The sequence below is a fragment of the Squalius cephalus genome (genome assembly GCF_949319135.1).
Source record: "Squalius cephalus genome assembly, chromosome: 1".
Taxonomy (NCBI): Eukaryota; Metazoa; Chordata; class Actinopteri; order Cypriniformes; family Leuciscidae; genus Squalius; species Squalius cephalus.
Window position 1 is genome coordinate 31,155,148 of NC_137122.1, and position 25,085 is coordinate 31,180,232.

General features: G+C 38.0%; 2 protein-coding genes across 3 annotated transcripts in view; both read left to right on the top strand.

The window, feature by feature from the left end:
- The window catches only part of pdpk1a (3-phosphoinositide dependent protein kinase 1a), a 50,808-nt gene extending 32,227 nt beyond the window's left edge, over positions 1-18,581 (top strand). The window contains exon 14 of the transcript XR_013822877.1: positions 18,571-18,581. The gene's annotated coding sequence lies outside the window, so the exon portion shown is untranslated. The remainder of the gene's footprint in view (positions 1-18,570) is intronic.
- Positions 3,506-25,085, top strand: part of usp31 (ubiquitin specific peptidase 31) — a 29,168-nt gene continuing 7,588 nt past the window's right edge. The window contains exons 1-11 of one of the 2 annotated variants that reach the window (XM_079886970.1): positions 3,506-5,047; positions 7,420-7,557; positions 10,924-11,018; positions 11,092-11,184; positions 15,882-16,017; positions 16,246-16,393; positions 17,117-17,291; positions 17,469-17,580; positions 17,718-17,812; positions 18,488-18,565; positions 24,930-25,059. In XM_079886970.1, coding sequence (XP_079743096.1) covers positions 4,517-5,047; positions 7,420-7,557; positions 10,924-11,018; positions 11,092-11,184; positions 15,882-16,017; positions 16,246-16,393; positions 17,117-17,291; positions 17,469-17,580; positions 17,718-17,812; positions 18,488-18,565; positions 24,930-25,059 — 1,731 coding nt within the window. In that variant the 5' untranslated portion in view covers positions 3,506-4,516. The remainder of the gene's footprint in view (positions 5,048-7,419; positions 7,558-10,923; positions 11,019-11,091; positions 11,185-15,881; positions 16,018-16,245; positions 16,394-17,116; positions 17,292-17,468; positions 17,581-17,717; positions 17,813-18,487; positions 18,566-24,929; positions 25,060-25,085) is intronic. The other variant, XM_079886971.1, reaches the window with a different exon arrangement.

Genomic DNA, 25,085 nt, shown 5'->3' on the forward strand with positions numbered 1-25,085 from the left:
TGACTCCTCGGGAAGAGATGGTCCTGGCGCTTGCTGGACACCCTGGGGTGTCCTGAATCCGCTTTCAATGCAGATGAACCTCTCTCCTTGAAGTTCTTATTTGATTCAGTTAATGGTTCTTTCAGGTGCAATATTATTTGCTGCAATTCCCTTGCATGTGAGGCCATTTTAATGCAAACCTTTGGAGGAAACCATTGCTAACACAAGAACACTATTAGGGATGCACGAAATATCGGCCACCAAATCGTTATAGGCCGATATATGTTCATTTTTAATGTTATCATTGTCGGCCCAATAAAAAAAAAATTGGCCGATATATTAAAGCCGATAAATAATGACTTCAGATGCGCACTGTTCAACATGATGATTTTGAATTGCTTGAAATATAATTGGAATCGCTTCAAAAAAGGAAAATCCAGTTCAGTGCAACACAAGCCTGTCATATCGGCTACATAAAATCATAATGAGAACATTATAATTGTGTGCTTGGGACATGGATTTTAATGGTGAGACTTTTGTTTTTGTAATCAGGCTCTCAAAAAAGATATTAAAATGTTAATTTAGATATATCGGCCAATATATCGGTTATCAGCTTTCAAAGATTCATCGGTTATCGGTATCTTTCAAAATGTTGTATGACTATCAACACTATGATTGCAGCACTTCCTTCCTTTTATATCAATCAGTCTGCTCTTATAATCCAATCAGAATGATAATGCTGACGATATGATTAGTGAAGTGATGCTAACTGGTCATTTTGTACCAGGGCCAAAAAACAGTGAAATTTGGGTTTTTGTGGGCTATTAAGCTTTTGGCAATTATTTAAAAAGCATCTGATCAATCTCGGAAAAAATCAACACCACAACAACTGAAGCAGCAAACTTTGTGAAACACAAAATTTGTCACTGCCAATACTTTTGGCCATGGCTGTACTTTGCAAGGAAGGCGAGCTAAAAACTATTTGATTTAGATTTCAGTTAATTTTGTATAAATAAAATAATCACTGAACTTTTTTTTCCACTCTCTAAAAATGTTCACAGACCTCCTTGCACCCTCATTGTGGCCCTTTGGAGATCCCGGAGACACTTAAAAAAAAAAACTCGGGCATTCATAAATACTCTCATTGCTTTTTAACAAACGTGTCCTTTGATTGCACAAAACATTGGGGTGCATTCGCTCATGCATATCCAGGGAGCTTGGTACAGGTGCGCTTGTGCAATTTCCCATGATATTTCAACAAGCTGCGACACGCTCTTCTGCCTTGTGTATCTCTCTCTGCTTACAGGGTGCGTGCTCTATTCAGCAGTGTGGGAATGCCCTGTTCCTCCATGAGTTACTGCACTTTGACTCTTAGCAACAAGCCAGCCAATCCCTCCACAAAACCTGCAGCAAGCTCAGATTTCTATTGGCCAAAATGTCAGAAGTGATAGATTTGTTGGGAAGCAACACAAGATGTAAGCATTATTAAAGAGAATTTGCCCAAACAGGACAGCCGTTACATCTTAACCTGATTAAATGCCAGTAAGAAAAACAGTGGTTTTGTTGCCAAAGAAAGTTTATGGAGAGATTGTTTTCTCTCAAGATGATATAACGTGTATGTCTTTTTTTTCAGAGTTATTTATCTTGTCATTTACATGAAAAGGTGATAAATGACTTGCCATTGAAATAAATGAGTCATTTTCTGCTTCTGATCTTAGATGACATACGTCATGCAGTGCTTTGAGAATCCACAGAATTACCAGAATCCACAGGGGGGGGAAAGCAATAAAGATATAAATGAACAGTCATTAAAGGTCATACATTTTTAATACGTGTCCTATATTGAGCATCCCAGCTATTCTGTATTGCCATGCAGAAGAGAAGGGTTTTGTGTGTAGATCTAGTGTTATGCAGGACGGATGGGCTGCAGGGGGAGAGAGGCACAGTGAGGTTTCTGCTGGATAGAGATGCTAGTCTCGTGTTACACCAGACCTCAGTCAAATGACCTTGAATATGTAACAACTGGATCATCTGTGGCAGCAGGCCAAAACCATCTCAGTTCTCTTGTGCATTTATTTGTACTATAAATACGATATTTACATTAATCAAATATCAACATCAACTTGCATGTTATTAATAAATACCTTAGATAAAATGAATGACAGATAGATAGACAGATAGATAGACAGATAGACAGACAGACAGACAGACAGACAGACAGATAGATAGACAGATAGATAGATAGATAGATAGATAGATAGAATTAATGACAGACATAGATAGACAGACAGACAATGGTTATGAGTGATAGATAGATCACATAAATGACAAAGATAGATAGACAGAATTAATGACAAACATATAGATAGATAGATAGATAGATAGATAGATAGATAGATAGATAGATAGATAGATAGATAGATAGAATTAATGACAGACATAGATAGACAGACAGACAATGGTTATGAGTGATAGATAGATCACATAAATGACAAAGATAGATAGACAGAATTAATGACAAACATATAGATAGATAGATAGATAGATAGATAGATAGATAGATAGATAGATAGATAGATAGATAGATATTTGGATGGATGGATAGATATAATGAATGACAGACAGAATGATAGATAGAACGATGGATGGATATGGATAGATAGATGGATAGAATGACTGAGAGCATAATATTTCAGTATAAATAGCATCCAGTACTTTTCATTAATAAATCAACAAATTGTGAAGATTTCTCTAAAAATACTCCATACTGTCTATCTATGCAAAACCACGAAGTAGGCTGCTTCCCAAAGCACGAAATTTAATTGCGCTGAAATCCTGTTTGACAAGATTTCTAAATGAATCTACAACAGGTTTCTGAGCCCTCTTTGTGACAACTGTAACCAACAGAGCTTCAGATATCCTCTCACATTCTCACACGGATATTGCACAGTGCTGGTGGTCAAGACACGCTTAGTGTCCTCAGTCCTGTCACTGTCTTCTACTCCTGAATCTTTGCTGTTGACAAAGTTTAACATTAAATCTTCCTCACAAAGTTTCTTTATGATTGCCCTCTGAATGGGCGAAAGTTATGGTGTAAACAAAGACCGTGTTTTAAATAGTATATTTGCTGGTCAGTAGCAGTTTGTTTTCCACATCACTGATTGTTTTTAAGTTAATTTAATATTATTCAAAGTAATGCAACATAATATCTAGTATAATATGCGTAAAAGGAACACAATTCTGGTTTGATAAAGGCCTAGGCGTACTTAAGCCTTACTGGGTGTCTGTGGAGGTACCACCCAGTAAGGCTAAAGTTTAAGTACTTGTATAAAATGGCAAACCGTGTTTTAAAACATTATGTTGTTGTCGTGCACTACCTAGTGCGTTAGAGTAGTCTGATAGTGAAAAATAAAGCCTACTATGAGTCGTTCGAGGTTGAGGACACCCCTAATCCATTAACACCAGTAGCTGCCAGAAACTACCTGAACGAGACTTGCTGCTGGGCTGTGACGTCACGGCGCACCACCGCGCCCTGCAGTGTCAGTGATTTTAGAAAAGCTCTCGAGGACAAGACGGCCCACCAACACACCACTATCACTATCGGAATCCACCAGACTTCTTCAAACTGCACGGGCTAAAAGAAAACCGCTGAGTCAACGAGAACACGCGAAAACGCTACGGATTTGCGGTGCACGCCGAACTCTGGCTCGGTCGCGCGCATCTGCTGCTGCTGTCCTGTAGCAAGCATCGGGCTCGCGCTGGAAAGCGGTCGGTGCGACGGATGGACTTCAAAATCTAAATAGACACACACACACAAAAACAAGCTAAAGTATCTCGCCTTAGCATATTTAGCAATCGGAACAGAGCGTCATTGCCTGGGTGGAGTTGCAGTGCATCGTTCAATTATGCATGAAGAAGCGGCAGCTGCTAGCGCACTAGCAGCGCGAGCTAACCACTGTCCTGTATTATGACAGTGATCTGCGTGCCTACAGCGTTTGATCACGCGCGTCAGTCAAGCGCGTTTGATGCTGATGCTGGACAGGATCTCCGGTAGAAATTAACTTTTGCCCGTCGTTTCATTGACATGGCAAACGGTTAGCCTCGGCAGGCCTAGTTAGCCACTGTGTTAGCTAGTAGAAATCACTTCACTGGATTATAGGCAGCGTGCAAGCCTAAACGGTTTGTTTAGTAGCGAGTAATACCGGGGAGCCAGTGAACATATAATACAGGGTGTTGTAGATGGTTGACAACCAGCTGCAAGTTAATAACCGGATGCTAGGTTACTGCCAACTTCACATAACAGGTTTTTAATATCTGAAAAAGTGGCAGGCGTGAGCGCTTCACAATGCATCTTCTCAAGGCAAATTCGGGTTGTGTCACTGAAGCAAACACTTGGATAATAGAGGCACTGCCTCCAGCTAGCTAGCCCTTTGAGAAGTAACATGCCAGATCTTGAGTCGATTTTATGCTCTAAATAAGCAGCCAGCGTTTGCACTCGATTATCACTGAGAGAGGGGATGCCCTAAACACTTCAAGCATGTCCAGCAAAGCTTCGGGTAAAGAGAAGAAGTCCGGCTTCAGCAAGAAGCTGTTCCGCCGGGGCTCGGTGCGCTCCGTGGGCAGTTTCATGAGCAGAGTCCTGAAGACTCTGTCCACGCTCTCGCATTTCAGCTCGGAGCTGCACGCGCCCGTGGGCGACAAGGACGATGGGGGGTTCACAGCCTTCAAGAAAGAAGGCAAGGGGTCCGTCGCGTCGGACGAGAGCGACTGCGGGGGGTTTCTGTCCGGGGACAAAATCCCCGGTGTGTCCGGGTTGAAAAACCACGGCAATACGTGTTTCATGAACGCTATTCTGCAGTGCCTGAGCAACACGGAGCTGTTCGCGGAGTACCTGGCGCTGGAGCAGTATCGAGGCGATCAGACGGACGACGAGGAGAAACCCAAGACGAACGGGGTCGTGCAGAGGAAGGGCGGTCAGGACAAAGGAGAGGTGACCGAGCAGCTGTCGGGGTTGGTCCGAGCCCTGTGGACTTTTGAGTACACGCCGCAGCACAGTCGAGACTTCAAAGTAAGTTCACGCGAAGGATTATCACGACGACGTCGTTCACACACACACACACACACACCTGGAGATATTTTACATATCTGCCTTAACCAAAACATGACACTCGTCTCTTTGATAGCTCTGTGGAAGTCGGATCTTTTTCAATGAATCATGTCACCTTGAAAATCAAAATTGAGCTATTTTGCCGTAATTATTATAAATGATTCGTCCCTGCACATAATTATGATTATTTTTAATTCATGTGCACTGCAATCTTGGTAAAACTTTATTGTGATGGTCAATTTTGAACATTTTGTTGACTATAAGCTACATGTCAACTAACTCATTAGAGTATTAGTAGACTGTCTGCTTAATATCTGCCAACTTTTTTATTTTGATGCTCCCCCAACCAACATTCTACTGACTATAAGTAACTTTACAACTACATGTCATTAACCCTACCAGTCTACTAATTATAATTATTATTTTTAATTCATGTGCACTGTAATCTTGGTAAAACTTTATTTTGATGGTCAATTTTGAACGTTCTGTTGACTATAAGTATCTTTGCAACTATGTGTCAACTAACTCAGAGTATTAGTAGCATAATATCTGCCAACATTTTATTTTGATGGGCTGCCAACAGACATTCTAACTATTAGTAACTTAGTTTGCAACTACATGTCAATTTATTCTCTTAACCCTGCCAGTCTACTAATACTCCACTAACACTCAGAGAGTTAGTAGACATGTAGGTGCAGTGTTACTTATAGTCAACAGAATGTGTTAAAGGGACCATCAAAATAAAGTGAAACCGTAAACTTTAATCAAAATACCTTCCCCTCCCTTTTGGATCGACTTTTCTTCTCTAGCCCTGTCCCAAATGCCACACTTCATGTGCACTTGCAGTCTTGTAGACTTAAGCCCAAAATATACTTAGGCCGATGCGCACTTTTGCAGACCCTGCAAGCTCCGCGGCAGACTTCTACCCAACAGTCAAAGCGGCGTTACGTCACGAAAGTTTGAGAAGCATTTTTTTGAGAAGAATTCTTGTTTGAGAAGCATTTCACTCGGATAAATGTCGCAATAGGGAAGAAAAGAGTATTCCAACATCCGGTTCATGCCAACTTAAAAAAGAAAAGAAAAAAAAATGGTTCAAACAAGTCATTAATGAATTGGACTGAATCAGTTTTTGAGTCAAAGAATACCTTCAATAAATCAATAAGCCGAGAATTTAACATGTTTGTTTCGTAATTTGCTGAGAACCGATTATATGACGAGTGATTTGGTTGGTTTTGAACTTATTCTCAGAAAGAAAGCGTTCAAAAGAAGTAATTAATGGAAATGTTTAACTTCTCATTACTAATGTCTGTAAACCACACACACACAATATATATATATATATATATATATATATATATATATCTTTGCAATCACACTTGGTTGGTTACTAGTCATCTTCAAAGATTTGCCTACGCTTAAATAGTTTCACGCAAGCCATGAAAAAAGTTTGCATGTGAGTTTTGTTTTGTGTGATGTTTAAAACATCAGGCTTTTGTGGCACATGTTCTGTAGCTCATGCTAGAGGGAAAAAACACCCCAATCCTATTCAGAGGAAAACTAAACTAACCAAAAATATGCAATTTGGTGCAGATGTTATTTATATGCCCAAAAAGTAAGAGGAAATTCTAGCTTCTAATGTAAATCAGTGAGATCTTTGTTACATTATAGCAGACTACTTGCATAAAATGCATATAAATATGTTTATCCCAATATAACAATGCTCAGTTATATGATCAAAGCTCTTTAATTGAGGAACAAAACATAATGATATGCAATACAATGGTGACTGAGATAAACAGTACAAATAAACATTCCTCAAAAGACTGATGTATAATATTTGATATGCACAAATTGTTTTGTTTATGGATAATCAATTAAGCCTAAGTTGCTTCAGTCCAGTAAGTGTTAATTTTTGAAATATTAATAACAATATAAGTTATTCTAAAGTTTACTTTATAAAACCCTTTAAAGATTTTACAGCAAATGACCTCAACCTTAAGGTGGACATTTTTACAATTATACTAAAATGCCTTTTCTTTGAAAAACAAAACTATCAATCAGACGACAGAAAGCATGAAGTCGATTGTGTACAAAAGGTTTTTCAGCAAAGCTTTGATTATGTTGAGGTAATTTAGAGACCTTAGAAATTCATGTATCAAATATGATACAGTATAGGCTAGGCTTTATAGGGTTAAAAACACTAGGTAAACCCCTAAATAGCTCAGTTGTCAACACTGACTGGAACTGTTCCATATCTGTTCTTGCTCCTAGAGATCAGAAACATTCATGCCTTGTTGTTCCAAACTTGACTAACACTGTGTGTGTTTTGGTAGAATGCTGTGGCCAAGAGTGCCATGCAGTACCGGGGAAATGCACAGCACGACGCCCAGGAGTTTCTTCTCTGGCTACTGGACCGTGTCCATGAAGACCTCAACCATCTCGTACACCCTAACATCATAGCCTCTATAAAGGTATTGCTGATGTCATAGTGAAATGACTGAATGTTTTGCTGGTGCATAGCTACTTAGTCTAAGGATATTGTAGTTTTCTCCTCTTAAAGGTGCTCTAAGCGATGTCACGCGTTTTTTAGGCTGAAACATTTCTCATCACATACAGCAAACATCTCCTCACTATCCGCTAGCTGGCGGTCCCCTGAACACACTGTAAAAAAACGCGGTCTCTGTAGACAGCCCAGGCTCCACAAATGGCAAGAAAAACAAACTGGCCCAGCCTGGACCACAAAACATAACAAACAGTGTTCCAGCCAATAACCGACAAGAATGATGTGGGGGTTGGAGGGTTAGTGCGCATGCACATGAAGGGGGGTGTGGGGAGTGGAGGAGAGAGAAGCATGAAGAGGGAAGTTAGCTAGAGGAGAGATGTCCTTGACAACGACAACGACTAACTTTAGAATTATACTCTCTTGAATTTTGATATGGCCGACACATGACCAAAGAGACGACGTTCCGATGAACAAATAACAAAGAAGAGGGAAAAGGAGAAGGAGCGCACAAATACTTCGAACGTCAACAAGAAGTGACGTCACCCAACATCGCTTAGAGCACCTTTAAGGTCAGCTGAATTTGGAGACCGTTAACCACTCTTGCTGTTTACAAAGGTTGCACAGAAGGGGGATTGTATTGGCAGGTCCATAAAAGCTTGAGATTTCAATAGTTTAAATGGCAGAACAGGAGAAGAGCCAAACGCGGCTGGATTTATAGGGCCATTCTGCCCTGGAATGGCCGCTAGGAGTTAAAAGAGTTAAATTCTGCATTATATATCAAATACATGGGACATTAAGTCACATCCTATGGCCTGTTTGGAGGAGGGCTTGTTTGGTTTCTTTTTACAGCCTGTGGTGTCCTGGTCAGGGTCAGCCACTTGCATCCTCGCATGAGGTCATTCAGCTTGTCTGATTGATTTAGATGTACGTTGTGGTTTCTGAGAGTTTGTGCCAAGGAGCACGAGGCTGACAGTTTCCTGGCTGACTGACTGCACTGCCCTGGAGAGTCAGATGCTTAGCTGGAATCTTAAACTTATAAAGGAATGTCAGTCTCTCAGATTATCAATCACTTACACTGTCTTGGGGGTTTATTTATTTACTCAAGTTCTTCCTTTATGGTGCCGCATAATCATATGCATGCACCTTTACTCTGACGTTTGACAACAGTTCTTCTGTGCGCTTAGATTGAGTAGATGTTTTCTGGTCTAACATGTTAATTCTGGGTTTTTAAGGAATGTTCTTGGGTCAGTACAAGTCAAGATCGGTTGACAGCATTTTTTTGTGGCGTTATGTTGATTTACCATAGAAAATAATTTGAACTCATCCTACAGATTTTTCTTTACAAAGTTTCAGTTGCATACATACATTGGAAATAAATCGGAGCAGCGTTTTGGATGGTTTAAAAGTGCAAGTTTCTTATGCTCACTAGGCTGCATTTATTTGATCAAAATACAGTAAAAACTTGAATATAGTGAATAATTATTACAAATTTCAAATAACTTGTTTCTATTGTAATATATTTTAAAATGTAATTTATTCCTGTGATGTTAAAGCTGAATTTTCAGCATCATTACTCCAGTCTTCTTCAGTGTCACATGATGATCCTTTCAGAAATCATTCTAATATGATGATTTGCTGCTCAAGAAACATTTATTATCATCATTGCTGAAAACGGTTGAGCTGCTTAATATTTTTGTGGAAACCGTGATACTATTTCTTCAGGATTCTGATGAATAGAAAGTTAAAAATAACAGCATTTATTTGAAATAGAAATCTTTTGCATCATTATAAATGTCTAAACTGTAATTTTTGATTAATTTAATGTGTTCTTGCTGAATAGAAGTATTAATCTATTAATACCTATTAATATCTATTAAGCCTATTAATCTTACTGACCCCAAACTTTTAAATGGTTGTGTATACATGTGCAGCATGCAAAAAGCACTTGAACTGTCCAGTAAAAATTTAAGAAATTTCCTTTGACACATTCCTTATGGTGATCTGATCATGTGTTCACAAGTTTTATATGAATTATTATATAGGCCACGTTCACATAGCAGCAGAATACGGTTGTCAGTCCTGTATTCTAGTTCTTAATACATTATTCCTTTCGCACATAGTATGATTATTTACGGGAGTGACAAGTTAACCGCATTCTATAACCAAAGCTGTATACATTTTCAGGACTCACAACCACATTCTCGGAAAACCAGTGCTGTGTGTACGCAACTGGACTGGACAACTAGTTAGTCACGTCACACAGCGTGAGAGAGCCGCTCTGCGCTGCACACCACACTGTGTGGTTTCGGTAACTTACAGAGACAGAGATCTCAGAGATCAGAGAGCTGTGTGTCATCTGAAGGTTTTAGATCCAGTCAGTTTTCCACCGAAACTGCTCCCATCAGTTTTGTTCACGTGTGTGCGCGAGATGCCTACAACGGTTAAACACGTCCGTCTAGCACGCTTACATTGAAGCTGCTGACGGTTAATGAAGATTTGACGATGAACTCATGGCTCAATTGGACTCTAAAAAGTGATAAGACTTTTCAGTTTTATGGACGTTGCCATCTTTGATATTACTTTGGGGTTGCCCTTTATTTTACAGTACATGCACTTTCAATGTACTTACAGTGTACTTACCAAGAAAGTACTGAATAATATAAGGTAACTACATGGGTTAAGATTAGGTGTATCTTTAAGACTAGTACCTAGTTAGTACCATTTATTGTAATTACTACAATAAGTATACAGTATGTACATGCAAAACAGGACTATAAAATAAAGTGCTACCTACTTTGGTCACTGGTAAGAGAGTATGAGCTTGACTCCCATACAGACAGTATTCAAGACGCTACTGTCAGTTGCTGTTTAAAGGACAATTCCGGTATTTAACACTTTGAGTCTATTTTGTAGTTTGTTTTGAATGAACTAGAGTGGTGGACAAAGAAATTTTGACAATGGTTCCAGTCTCGACTTTTTGACTATTTTAGAATTGCCCATGACCGCTTTAGAATGGGAGTCTATGGCCATGCACAAACATGTCCTTAAAACAACCCTTAACGTTCGTTTTCAAAACTGTGCAACTCACCGTGGTAAATACCGGAATTGTCCTTTTAAGCGGGACATTTCGAGACTTACAACTAAGTAAATGTGGTTCACCATGTCCCTTTAGGGGCTCCGTACAGATGCATTTTATTTATTAGTGTGGTAAATGTTAATGTTGATGCATCATATGCATATCTGTTGTGCATAATATTCAATAGTTGACCACCTTCCTGTTTTTCTTGAGTTACTGGTATTAGTATTGTGAACATTCTCATGTTTGTCACCATAGCCACCTATTGAGGAAGATGATGGAGCATTAGAGGGACCCTCACCTCCTCTTTCAGCCGGCTCATTTGTCCAAGAGCTGTTTCAAGCTCAGTACAGGTATGTGATCATTCATGTCTGTCTGTCGACTGTACTTAAATATTTGTCTCACTGTGACCTCTGTTGATTCCAGATCCTCGCTCACCTGTCCACACTGTCAGAAACAGAGCAACACTTTCGATCCTTTTCTTTGCATCTCCCTCCCGATTCCATTACCTCACTCACGGTAAGTACTGATGTCAGAGAGACTCTGATTTAATTTCCTTGCTCTGTATTTTCATGACAGCAACATGTTTCATCTGTAGTGACATGAAGGCAGATTGACCTACGTCATGTCTTTATTAATGACGTGGCTGATCATCAGGGGTAGGATGAATATGAAGAAATATGTTCGGACATCTCTGCGAAGTTTAGATTAAGCTTTCGATTTCCTGACTGCTGTAATGATGTTGTTAATTTAGTCTGCTATGGACTTTCAGTTTACATTCAAATACAGCTAATGGCTTCATTTAACTCTGGGAAACTTTGGGGTGGATCTGTGTCACAGCCCACGATATATCCTCACTAACATTCACTAACATTTATTTGCTTTAAAAACACATTAAAAACCGTAACAATACAGTTTAAAAAAATAACTTTTTTCTATTTTAGCATATTTTTAGAATCAAATTTATTTCTGTGATCAATTACTCCAGTGTTCAGTGTCACATGATCCTCCTGAAATCATTCTGATATGTGGATTTGCTGCTTAAGAAACATTTATTATTTATCATCAAGGCTGAAAACAGTTGTGCTGCTTAATATTTGTGTGGGAACTGTGATAATTTTTTTTTTTTTTTGATGAATAGAAAGTTCAAAATAACAGCATTTATTTAAAATAGAAATATTTAGTTACATTATGTCTTTACTGTCACATTTGTTCATTTTTATGCATCCTTGCTGAATAAAAGTATTAATTATTTTAAAAAAAAGTTTTTGGAGCAAGTGAAGTGGAGGTTTTAAAAACAGAGGTGTGAATCTCATATTTTTGTTATAGGACTTTAGAAAAGCTATTGCTGTTATTTACGTGAGTGAAGTTTGTTCCATGTCAAATAGTATTTTTAATATATATATATATATATATATATATATATATATATATATATATATATACGTTTTATATATATATGTAACGTTACACAGAAATCACAGTTGCAGTTGGCTACGTACCTCGATTTTTTGGGGTCACGGTTCGATATGAGTTTGGTACAACAGGAAAAAGCATCACAAAGCACATAGGCTTCTAGCAAGCTCTTGCGTGCCACCTGAACTGTTGTTTTGGTTTGGTGCATAGATCGTCTCTTCTTCTGCTGCTCTTTTTCCAGTTGTGGTGGTTAGCAATCAGTTTTAAACCAATTGGTTCAACATTTTCTGTAGAAACTGACAGCATAACTACAGATATGACATAGATGTCTGGGTTTTTTTGACTGTGCTTAAATTCCTTTTACTCAAAATATTCCTTCATAAAATACAAAAGTTATGAAGTTGCTATTTTCTCTTTGATTTAGGTGCTAAAAATATACTTTTCCCTTCAAATTATCATCCAGTTCTGCTTCTCTCCTGAGGTGCTGTGATGCTATTTTTAAGAGGCCAGTGAAGTGGTTGATCAAGGAGAGGACTTGATTTAATCCAGAGGCATTTTTAAGTTGCTGAATTTAATTTAGTACACATTAATGATTAAAGAAGGCGTACTATTAGAAGACAGACAGTGATTTACAGCCCACCTGCCCCTCATAGTACATCAGAGATGATGGACCAGTGAATAATAGCCCCAGGGAGAGTAGAATAGCTGGCCAGGATTCACTTCCACATCATTATTTTGTAAAACCCTGCCAGTGATTTCATATCATTCCTAATCCAAGAAGTTCTACATCATAAAGAGGAATCTGGGCTATTTTGACCCGTCCACCCACAGTAGCTTTCTGCACTGTCGGCGTCTCTCCACTCTGAAAAACATTAGTGCAGAGAGAGAGTAGATTTAGAGCTTATGCTCTGCCAGCATGAAGAATGACTGATCCGAGAAAGAGGAAATTTCGTCTTGAAGTTCAACGATGTGCAACTTAAGCGCTGACTTATAGTTGCCCTGGCCGTCACAGTCTGTGGGAGTAGATTTCATTTGCCCTCTCCTTAATTCTGTTTATCCATGCTTCGCAATTGCTGTTATCTCTGTGTATTGTTTCATAGGCCATTTATTCCCTACCCTTCCTTGATATGCCACTTCACGTGGGAAGATATTAAGGAAGAGTTGTTGATTTAGCCAGTAAGTGTTCATCTTCTGGGGCCACTGCACACTGCGTTTCCTCTTTAGAGATGAGTTTGCTTCCTAATGCTTTTGGAGAGGTGATCAAGCATCATTAAAGCAATGCTAAATGCTTTCAGTCCTTACAGGCTGCTGAATGCTATAAAAAAAGACAGCAAGTAGTGCATTACGGTGTATCTGCTTGGATTTTAAATGAATGTTTTTTCTTTTTCTAAACTCTCACTAAAATTAAATTCTAGAAGATGCTTTCGGGTAAGAATATAATAGCATTACTTTTTAAAAAGATCGTTCACCCACAAAATGCTAATTCTGTCATCATTCACTCGCAATCATGTCGTTCCAAACTCATAAGACTTTCAATTATCTTTGAAAGGAATTAAGATATTTTTAATGAATCCTAAGAGATTTCTGTCCCTTCATTGAATGTCCATTCCACCAAAACTTTAAAGCTACAAAAAATTCATAAAGACATCATAAAAGATATCCATATGTATCGAGCAGTTTAATCCAAGACTTCTGAAGAGACACAATTGCTTTATCAGGGATGGGCAATTTCGGTCCTGGAGGGCCACTGTCCTGCAGAGTTTAACTCCATCTCTGATAACACAAACCTAACTGTAGCCTTCTAGTAATCCTGAAGAAATTGTTTAGATTGTTCTGGTGTGTTTGATTAGGGTTGGAGCTAAACTCTGCTGGACACTGGCCCTTCAAGGACCACGTTTGCCCATCTCTGCTTTATGTGATGAACAGATTTAATTTAGGCTTTTATTCACATTATTAACAATGATCAACCCACATACATAGAGCTCATCAAATATGATAAACTCAAACATGCTTGCTTGGCGAGCAGTAACCATTGAAGTTTGTTGTTGCATGTGAAGTGATTCCCATTGGTTACTTTATGGTGTCTTCATGAACTTTTTGAAGCATTGAGAGTTTTGGTTGTGTGGGCTTTCAGTAGAGGGACAGAAATCTCTGAGGTTCATTAAAATATCTTAATTTGTGTTTGGAAGATGAATGGAAGTTTTCATTTTGGGGAGAATGCACCCTTTGAGTTTTTGTTAGGTGTAGGGGTAAACCGATATAAAAAAATAATAATTGGCCGATAGCGATAATTCTTTATATTTGAAAGCCGATAACCAATATATTGGTTATCCAAATTTTTAAAGAATTTGAGTGCCTGATTTAAAAAAAAGGTCTCAACATTAAAAGCCACGTCCCCAGCACACAATTATAATGTTCTCATTTTAATTTTATGTAGGCTAGCCTTTAAGACTGGCATGTGCTGCACATGTTGCACTTGACTTCATTTTTCTTTTTGAAGTGATTTAATAATATTTCAAGCAATTCAAAACCATCATGGGATACGGTGCACATCTGAACTGCCTCAGCTGAAGGAAATAATCCATTATTTATCAACGACAACATTTAAATTGAACATGTATATCGGCCAATACTGATATGGTCGTGCATCCCTAGTTAGGTGGTGATATGGAATAATGGTTAATGATCAACCAAAAGGCTGTAGGTGTGAACTTTTCATGGTGCGATCTAGGGTTGTGCCGATGGACGATATCATCGTCCATCGTGATGGCTGACCGACATCACGATGGAGAGCCACCATCGTGATGCCACGCCCCCCACCCTGTCAGACCAGCCCAGTCTCACGGCAGTTCGTTTTCGTGTGTACACCAGTGGTTGGGAACCTATGGCTCGTGTGGCTCGCAAGGTCTCTCACCCTTTACCAACAAACGATAAAAAAAAATGAAGACGTATGTGTTCAGTGCTGTTCGCGAGTGTCACGAGTCACCACAGCAATCAACCAAACGCTTACGTTTCTGTGGTAACCTAACAGTTACAGCTCCTGCACTGGGATTCAAGCAGAACAGCTTGTTTAAGGTGATGGCGAAATTCATTTTAAAACAGCAATGAAAATGTAAAAGTAGGCTTTATAAACTTTAATATATCCTTTTATTGAAACGGGTGCTTTGCTGTGCAAAGAGAAACATTTCACCCGTTGGCCGCTGGTACTTTCACTTTTGCCGCAGAGACCCTTTATGTCCTATAAATGTATCGTATTGTTGATAATCCGCACAGATTTCAGTTGACGATTATGTAAAGTTCATAACAAAACATGAATGAGAAAGAAAAGAGCAGGATGTGCTATTGAAAAGAAATATTAAAAGCACGATAAGTCGCGAAAGAGAACTGAATTCTACTGACAGGATGGTGCGCGCGCGCTCCGAGCGCAACATGGTCAAGTAGTCTTTTGTCTTCGGTTGCGCGCCTGAACGGCCAAATAAACATAGAAATATTTCAAAATGCCAAGCCGAGTATTCCCGTGGCGTAAACACAGTAGATGTAAGTAGCTACAATGTGCACTCTCCCTGTCTCTTCGTGATCGTCAGCACACAACCCCCCCCCCCCCCCCCCCCCCGACGATATCATCGTCCATCGCGATGTTTTACTGTAAACATCGTCAACTGCCAATTTAGGGGACATCGCCCAACCCTAGTGCGATCCATGACCTTTCATTATTGTGCCCTTGTTTGCTCTAGGGTGGCTGTCTCTGTGCACTAAAAGTTGCTTTGGATTAATTTGTTTCATCACTTGACATTCCTCAGGCCTCTCTATGTGACCGTGGTTTATCAAGGCAAGTACTCTCACTGCATGAGGATTGGTGTGGCCGTCCCACTCAACAGCACTGTGTCCAGACTGAGAGAGGCCGTATCACGTGAGACCAAGATCCCACCAGACCAGGTGCAGTTTCCAAAGGTTTTTTGCACAGTACCAACGTGTTATTTTGCATCATTCAAGTCTTGGTTTAAAGACCTTTTCTGTTTCCCTGAATACAATATTGATTCTCCATTAATATTGAAGTGTGGGCACTGATGGAGGGTTACAGTAAATGCTGTTTGTGTGTTCGTCTTCCCATATAACGTCATCAACCAAAGCCGTTTCCTGTTTGTTTGCCTTATGTCTGTGCAGTTTGTCCTGACTGAAATGTATTACGACGGTTTCCACCGCTCCTTTTGTGACGATGACGACGATCTTGATATCATTCAAGAGAGTGACTCAGTCTTTGCTTTTGAAACTCCTGAGACTTTTAGATTAGAAAACATTCGCTCTAAAAGAGGTACTTTTTCATGCATTGCACTTTGGTTAAAGCCCAAAGTATACGTCAGTTTTGACGCAAACACTTAGTGTAGGCCTACAGCCAAACACGTATTCAAAATATTCTCCGTTTCGTAGCAAGCGTGAACATAGCTGGTTAACGCATGCTACTAGAACATTTCATCTTTATCCAGTGTTGGTCTGTGCTATTTCTCTCCAGAAGTTATTACAGATGAAAATGTCTTTTATTACTTTTGTGTGTATCTCTTAACCCCTTTACACAATCACTCTTCAACGTTGTCGTTTATTGTTGTTGTATCTCCAAGAGTTTGTTGTTTCGTCTCAGGCCAATGTTATTTAACAGTCGAAAGTTAGTCTGTTAGTTTGAACCAACTAATTGGTGCAAAAAAGAATTCATGGCAATTGTGTGAGCTGAGCATACGGAGTATGTGCGGTTAGAAAAATCAGGCCATGCTGATGACAATATTTTTGTCACTCATCCTGTACGCATACCCTAGTGTACACGTAAAAACCGAAGAATACTTTGGGCTTAAGAAAAACTGTATAGTCATGTCAAATAATCCTAATCATAACCAATCAGCCTTTATTGAAACATAACTAATAATAAACTAAAGATAGTCCTTTGTCTTTGAAAACATAGGAACTAACTTAGCTTAGATCTTTTCTTACTAGTTCTGTCTCTTTTGATTTAAACGATGTAAGTAACATTTTGAACGATTTCCAGGGAGCCTCCTTGCAAATTTGAATCAGAACAATTTGAAATACGGAGCGGAGACCAGCCGAACACCATCTTTCATGCAGGGTGCAATGAATCCAGCATCACCCAACAAAAACACTGGATGTGAGAAAATGATTCTGCTGATCTGTAACAGAGCCTGCACTGGCCATCAAGGACGGAGGTAAAAGCAGCAGCCGAAAACAGTCAAACACCCCGATTATTGTCTTTCCCTCATGCTAACACACCAGTTGAATTTCCATTATATTTGACACAACATCTTACGTGGAGAATGTCTTAAAATGTATGCAAAAACCTCCAGACAATACAAGACGGTAAGTGGAAAATCTGTTTGTTGCAGGTTTGGTCTTCCATTCGTACTGTATCTAGAGCGCAGTGTGACATGGGATGTCTTACAGAAAGAAATTCTTGAGAAAATGCGTCACCTACTAAGGCCAGGGGTTTACATTCAGGTCAGTGATACTTTTGCTGGTGTTGAAATACAGCTATTTATTTGTTTTAATTAATGTTAGTCTGGTGGGATCAATACAAATAAATACTTTTTGTCTTGCATACAACTTGCACTAATAAATCGGATTGATTATTTTAGGTTGGACCTTTTAGTCTGCGTGTGGTCGGAGTGGTTGGGATCACATATCTTTTGCCACAAGAGGAGCAGCCACTATGTCACCCCACTGTGGAAAGGTTTGTTATACATGACCACTGTGTTGTGTGAACTTAAATTTCAGGTGTCCAACTGACTGGTTTAAAAGACAAGTACATTGTTTCACCATTGGTGCACATAAACGGTTCTCCCGCTGGCTACATGTGCAGCCAGCAAATACTCAGTAGTTTTATTAAAGTGCCATTAACTACACAAACCTCCAAAGACATCACATTAGTCTAGATGTTTTAATGAGCATAGATACAAAGTTTATAACCGCTTTAGTGTTGCAGGCAGGGTGATTATTAGATTAAACAAATGTAATAAAACAAAATAAAACGAGGCTGCTTCATTTTGGATACTGAAACATCTGTTAAAAGCCAAGCATAAAAATTATTTTCACTACTATTGTAGTGATCCCTGACTTGGGGATGTTTGGCTTTGACAGGCACTTGAGTGGCAAAGCTAGCGCTCATTGCTTTAGCATGTAATGACTGACGTTGAAGCACTTCATCAGAAACTCTACTGGCCGTTTGACCTACTGAACATGTTCTTAATATTTATAACACGCCCCCGTAACATCTTATAGATGTGAAAGCGTTTCAAATAATCAAAATGTGGTTGTGCTGAAGAACAACAAATTTCATTGGTTATGTAATCTGTATCACTATATCACTAATTTGATAAATCCTATTTCCTCAATCTCTCCTTTGTAGAGCATATAAATCCTGTGGACCAGGAGGACCTCCTCATGTTAAAATTGTAGTGGAGTGGGACAAAGAGACCAAGGAATAGTAAGTAAAACCCAGCCATAATTAATACTATTCTGTAGTTTTTATCTAGTGGACCCCCAATATATTTGGAAAAATAAACCACACTTTAAAATTGAGTCATTAAAATAGATAAGGGTATCCCAAACTAGGATTTGCGAATATATATATATATATATATATATATATATATATATATATATATATATATATATATATATACACATACACACACACAGACCCTTTCCAAAAAATTTGAATATCATGGAAAAGTTTATTTATTTCCATAATTCCATTCAAAACGTTAAACTTCCATAGATTATAGATTCAGGGCCCACAACTTCAATGATTTCAAGTATTTAGTTGTTTATTTGTACATAATTTGAGCTTCCAGCTCATAAAACCCACGAAAACAGGATTTCAAAAAATTAGAATATTACATGAAATCACACAGTAATTACACAGTGATACCATGATCATTGAACCAGGTTTTGGTTCTTTTGGCAGTGTGGGCCAGTGCAAATCCTGCTGGAGAATGAAGTCAGCATCTCCATAAAGCTTGTCTGCTGAACGAAGCATGAAGTGCTCTGGAAATGTCCTGGTAGACGGCTGCGTTGAGTGGACAGCACAGTGGACCAACACCAGCCGATGACATGGCTCCCCAAACCAACACAGACTGTGGAAACTTCACACTGGACTTCAAGCATCTTGGATTGTGTGCCTCTCCATTCTTCCTCCAGACTCTGGGACCTTGGTTTCCAAATGAGATGCAAAATTTGCTCTCATCAGAAAAGAGGACTTTGGTCCACTGTGCTTTATTAAACCCAGAGTCAACGCAGCCGTCTACCAGGACATTTCCAGAGCACTTCATGCTTCCTTCAGCAGACAAGCTTTATGGAGATGCTGACTTCATTTTCCAGCAGGATTTGCACCTGCCTACACTGCCAAAATAACCAAAACCTGGTTCAATGACCATGGTATCACTGTGTAATTACTGTGTGATTTCATGTAATATTCTATTTTTTTTAAATCCTGTTTTCGTGGTTTTTTTGAGCTGGAAGCCCAAATTATGTAAACAACTAAATACTTGAAATCGTTGAAGTTGTGGGCCCTGAATCTATAATCTATGGAAGTTTAACGTTTTGAATTGAATTATGTAAATAAACTTTTCCATGATATTCTAATTTTTTGGAAAGGGTCTGTATATTAGGGGTGTGCATTGGCACTGCCCTCACAATTTGATTCGATTACGATTCATCAGGTAACGATTCGATTCAATTCGATTCTACGATGCATTGCGATGCATCAAAATTCTACTGCACACAACAAGGCAGATTTTTCATCAGTCATGAGGCAATACAAGCAATCAGATATTGAACAACAGATTTTATTGGCTGCTATGTGTGTATTATCACTCTCCTGTATCTTTGACATAAATGTCATTAAATAAAATAAAATTGAATGGTACAGGGTATTGGATATGGCATTTTCATAACTGAAAACTGAAAAAGAAAACATAAATCACTGCTTTCAGTGCTTTGAATGAGAAATGTTTCTCTTCTCTCTGCTTTAGAACCATTTGAAATTAAATAGAGCAATAATAACAGCCAACTTTTTCCAGCAGTGAACATAAGTGTTTTTTTAAACTAACTTAAGTTAGTTGTATTGCCAACGTGCTTGATTTTAGTGTGACAGGTTTTACACACGGCGTAAGGCCGGCGACACACTGGCTGCGTGGCGTGTCCGGTTTTTTTTCGGCTCCCATGTTAACAGGTTAGAGCTTGCACACTGCCTGCGTCTTAGTCGCGGCTCGAGCCGCGCGGAAAACACGTGCATGCTACAAATAGAACCGACGCCTATTTTTCACGCGACACGCAAGCGTGTTGGAAGCGTTTCCCGCCAAAATAGAACAGGAAAAGATGTTTATATGTAATTTTGAAAAGAATACTTATTAATAAATGTTATTTTGATGTTTAAAAGTCCCAGAAGTAATTGAAACTTCACAACTTTTTTTGTCCAACTCAAGGCCAGAAAATAAACAGTGACATAATCGATTATGGCACTTTGCCGCATCGATGCTGAATCGTGCATGCCCCGCATTGCGATGCATCGCTGAATCGATTATTGTTGACACCACTACTATATATATATATATATATATATATATATATATGATCCTGAAAATTCAGCTTTGCATCACCGAAATAAATGATAATTTAAAGTATAATAAATTGAAAACCAATTATTTTAAATTGTAATAATATATCACAATATTACATTTTTTTCTGTATTTTTGATCAAATAAATGCAGGCTTGATGAGCAGAAGAAACTTCTTTCAAAAACATTAAAAATAGTAATGTGTCCAAACTTTTGGCCTGTACTGTATGTGTGTGTGTATATATATATATATATATTATGGCAAGCCGTTCAGGAAATAATTATATTTATAATATGAAGTCTGAATATATAGAATGAAAGTCTGAATATATAAAACGAATGTCTGAATATATATGGAATGAAAGTCTGAATATATATAGAATGAAAGATATAGAATGAAAGTCTGAATATATATAGGATGAAAGTCTGAATATATAGAATGAATGTCTGAATATATAAAATGAAAGTCTGAATATATATAGAATGAATGTCTGAATATATAGAATGAAAGTCTAAATATATATAGAATGAATGTCTGAATATATAAAATGAAAGGCTGAATATATAGAATGAATGTCTGAATATATAGAATGAAAGTCTGAATATATATAGAATGAATGTCTGAATATATATAGAATGAAAGTCTGAATATATATAGAATGAAACTCTCAATATATAGAATGAAAGTCTGAATATATATAGAATGAAAGTCTAAATGTATGTGAAAGTGTGAATATGTGAAAAGAAAGTGTACATTTGACAATTCTCACTGAATGATGTGTAGCTTTTTTAGCCTTTTGAATTGTGATTCATTTAAAAATGTCATTCCCTGAAATTTTCCAATACTTTGGTGAGCTACAAGACTTTTTTGCAACAGTTGGTCATACTCCAAACAACATAAACAATTTGGAGTCTACATCACGTCATCTCGAGGATCATATTTCCATTCTTGCGACATTCTTAGCGCTTATGGGCAGTCATGTTCAACAAAATGTTGCTGAAAGAACATTATGCATCATTCTCGAAGGAATTTATGAATCTTATGAATTCACCGCATTCGCTTTTCCGCGATGAAATAGCTAATTAATTTCTTCATCAGCAGAACGAAGTGGAGTACGGTTGCCAGTATTTTGGCCCGTACACGAATTCGCCAGGGTGTTAATTAGACGATCGTTACTTAAAATTGCTGCTACTAAATTTCGTGCGGACTCGCTCATTGTTCAAAATGTGTATAAAAAAATAGTAGATGAATAACACAAGATGGCGCTGATAACATCAGATTTTCATTCCATATATTCAGACATTCGTTTTATATATTCAGACTTTCATTCTATATATATTCAGACTTTCATTCTATATATATATATATATTCATTCAGACTTTCATTCTATATATATTCAGACTTTCATTCCATATATTCAGACATTCGTTTTATGTATTCAGACTTTCATTTTATATATTCAGACATTCATTCTGTAAGGAATAATTGACGACAGGCCGTTGAATTATTAGAAAAATAATGCACACCCGAGGTGGTAATGCGGTCACGACGCGAAGCGGAGTGGCCGTTGCACCTCGGGTGTGCATTATTTTTCTAATAATTAAACGGCCTGAAGTCAATTATTCCGCTTATACTACAGTTACCACACCTCGAAACATTGTTCAGATTGTGTATTTCAAGACGTTTGTAAAGTTTTTGTCATTAAAACGCTCTTGTATGTAGGACTAATTTCTTACGCATGTAATCCAATGCCTCCGTTGCTAATTCCAAAACGTAATTTTAGAGTTAGTAACGGAGGTTTGAGCCACTGATAGCAGACTAATGCTGGGGACACACGACTAGCTGACACATTCTCTGACTGTTTTCATCGACAGATTTTAAACACCGACTTTGAACACAGACTGAACGCGCTGAACACGCGTTTGGACATGATCAGTCATAAGTATCAAATTACATTCATAACCGGCCTTAAAGTGTGTCCCCGGCTTTATGCAGTTATTAATGCAGTTATTAGAGAGAGATGTTGCAATAATGAGACAGAAAAGCATGTGCGTCAATATTATTATTTATGTTGGCTATTAATTCAATTCGTTTTAATGAATTCGTTCATTCTTTTTTTTTCTATTATTGACAGATGACAGTAGACTAGCCAAATAAATGAAACACAAAGCCCTTTTAACAAGTAGGCCTATCAATACTTTATTTGTTATATTATCTGCAATAAAAATCCGTGCTGCAGGACTATCCATTTATTTAGCCTATATTCAGTTTAATTTTCTATTGATTATAGATAGGACTATATACTTTATTTATTCAAATTAAACTGCATGTTTAATTTAAAATTGAAAATTGCAGATCAAACGCATGGGGCTAAATGTTTTTTCTTGTTATGAATTGTATCCTATTTTCCGTTATTACAGTTGACTACGCGAAGTGATATGGAACTGTAATGCGGTCAAGACCTGCCTGGAACTACTTTAGCTGTGCGTTTCCCTGAAAATAATGCACACCTTAGAACGTTCTTCAACCAATCAGATTCAAGCATTCAACGGCCCTGTAGTATAAATATATATATATATATATATATATATATTCAGACTTTCATTCATATATATATATATATATATTCAGACTTTCATTCTATATATATTCAGACTTTCATTTTATATATTCAGACATTCATTCTATATATATTCAGACTTTCATTCTATATATTCAGACTTCCATTCTATATATATATTCAGACTTTCATTCCATATATATTCAGACATTCGTTTTATATATATTCAGACTTTCATTCTATATATTCAGACTTCATATTATAAATATAATTATTTCCTGAACGGCTTTCCATAATATATATATATATATATATATATATATATATATATATATGTGTGTGTATATATATATATATATATATATATATATGCAATATATATATATATATATATATATATATATATATATATATATATATATATATATATATATATATATATGTATATGTATGTATGTGTATTCAAATATATATACGAATATATATATAGAATATATATGCAGTTCCCTCATGAACCTCCAGGGGGTTTCTGAATTGGTGAAGAGTGGGGAATATTGTATATAATTTGCAGGCATCAGGGAGCCGCAATCAATATGTGGGATATTGCAATCACTTTTGAATGTGCGCTCGTTTTTTGACGTGTTTTTTTTTTTTTTTTTTTTTTTTTTTTTTTTTTTTCAACGCGTGCATGTATTAAAGGGGGGGTGAAATGCTCATTTTCACTCAATCTCCTGTTAATCTTGAGTACCTATAGAGTAATATTGCATCCTTCATATCTCCAAAAAGTATTTTGTTTTATTAAATTTTTAACATAAAGATAGGCTGTACCGAGTCTTTCCGGAAAAAACCGAGCGGCTGGGGGCGGGCCGTGTGGGCGAAGCTTAGCTGTGCTAACGCGCCAAGCTAGTGACAACACACAGAGACATTTGTTCAACAAACAGTTTTACTCACCGTCCGGTTCCAACGCACGACCGCGAATTTTTATCATTGTGACTGCTCGATCCTTAAGCATTAGACGATCTGGGCTTTGTTTATAAAACAATCATCGTCGAAATGCAGGGAACAACAGTCTTTACACAACTCCGTTTATGCTCAGGAAAACAAACTCCATCCACGAGTTCCTTAATGCTGGGTTCTTTGGGAATCTGTGCAGGGTTGTCTTGCCCTGGCAACCAAAAACACACTTCTTTGGTGACATTGACTTCCCAAAAGCCGGGCAGGGCGCTTTGATGGCGAACTGCTTTCACTCTCTTGCTCTGGTCTACGAGTGCGCGCGCGGCCGCAATCTTACCGGAGAAGTGCCCTTAGGACCCATATAAGGAAATTCCGCCCTATCTTACGTAAGACAGAGCCATACTCGAAAAAAAACTTTCCGAAACTTGTGACAAACCGGAAGGAGTATTTTTGGAACAAAAATACTCCTTCAAACGTACAACTTAGTTTTTGAAACTTTGTCCATGTTTAGCATGGGAATCCAACTCTTTACCAGTGTAAAAAACTCAGTATGCATGAAATAGCATTTCACCCCCCCTTTAAACATTCTCTGGCAGACTATTGGAAAAATATCTTGCAGAGACAAAATAAATATGTTGAAGTCATAGGATAGGAAGTCATGCATGACTGGTCTGGTTAGAGATTTGTCTCCAGTGTTTGTTCTGATTCCCGCAGTTTGTTTGGACACACTGAGGAAGAGTACATCCCTGATGCTGAGAGTGTGTATCTGCACAGAGAGCAGCACCATCAGCCGCAGGCCTGCACCCTCGCTCAGTGCTTCCAGCTCTACACCAAAGAGGAGCAGGTAAAAGTCTGGCTTGGTGTTCGCCC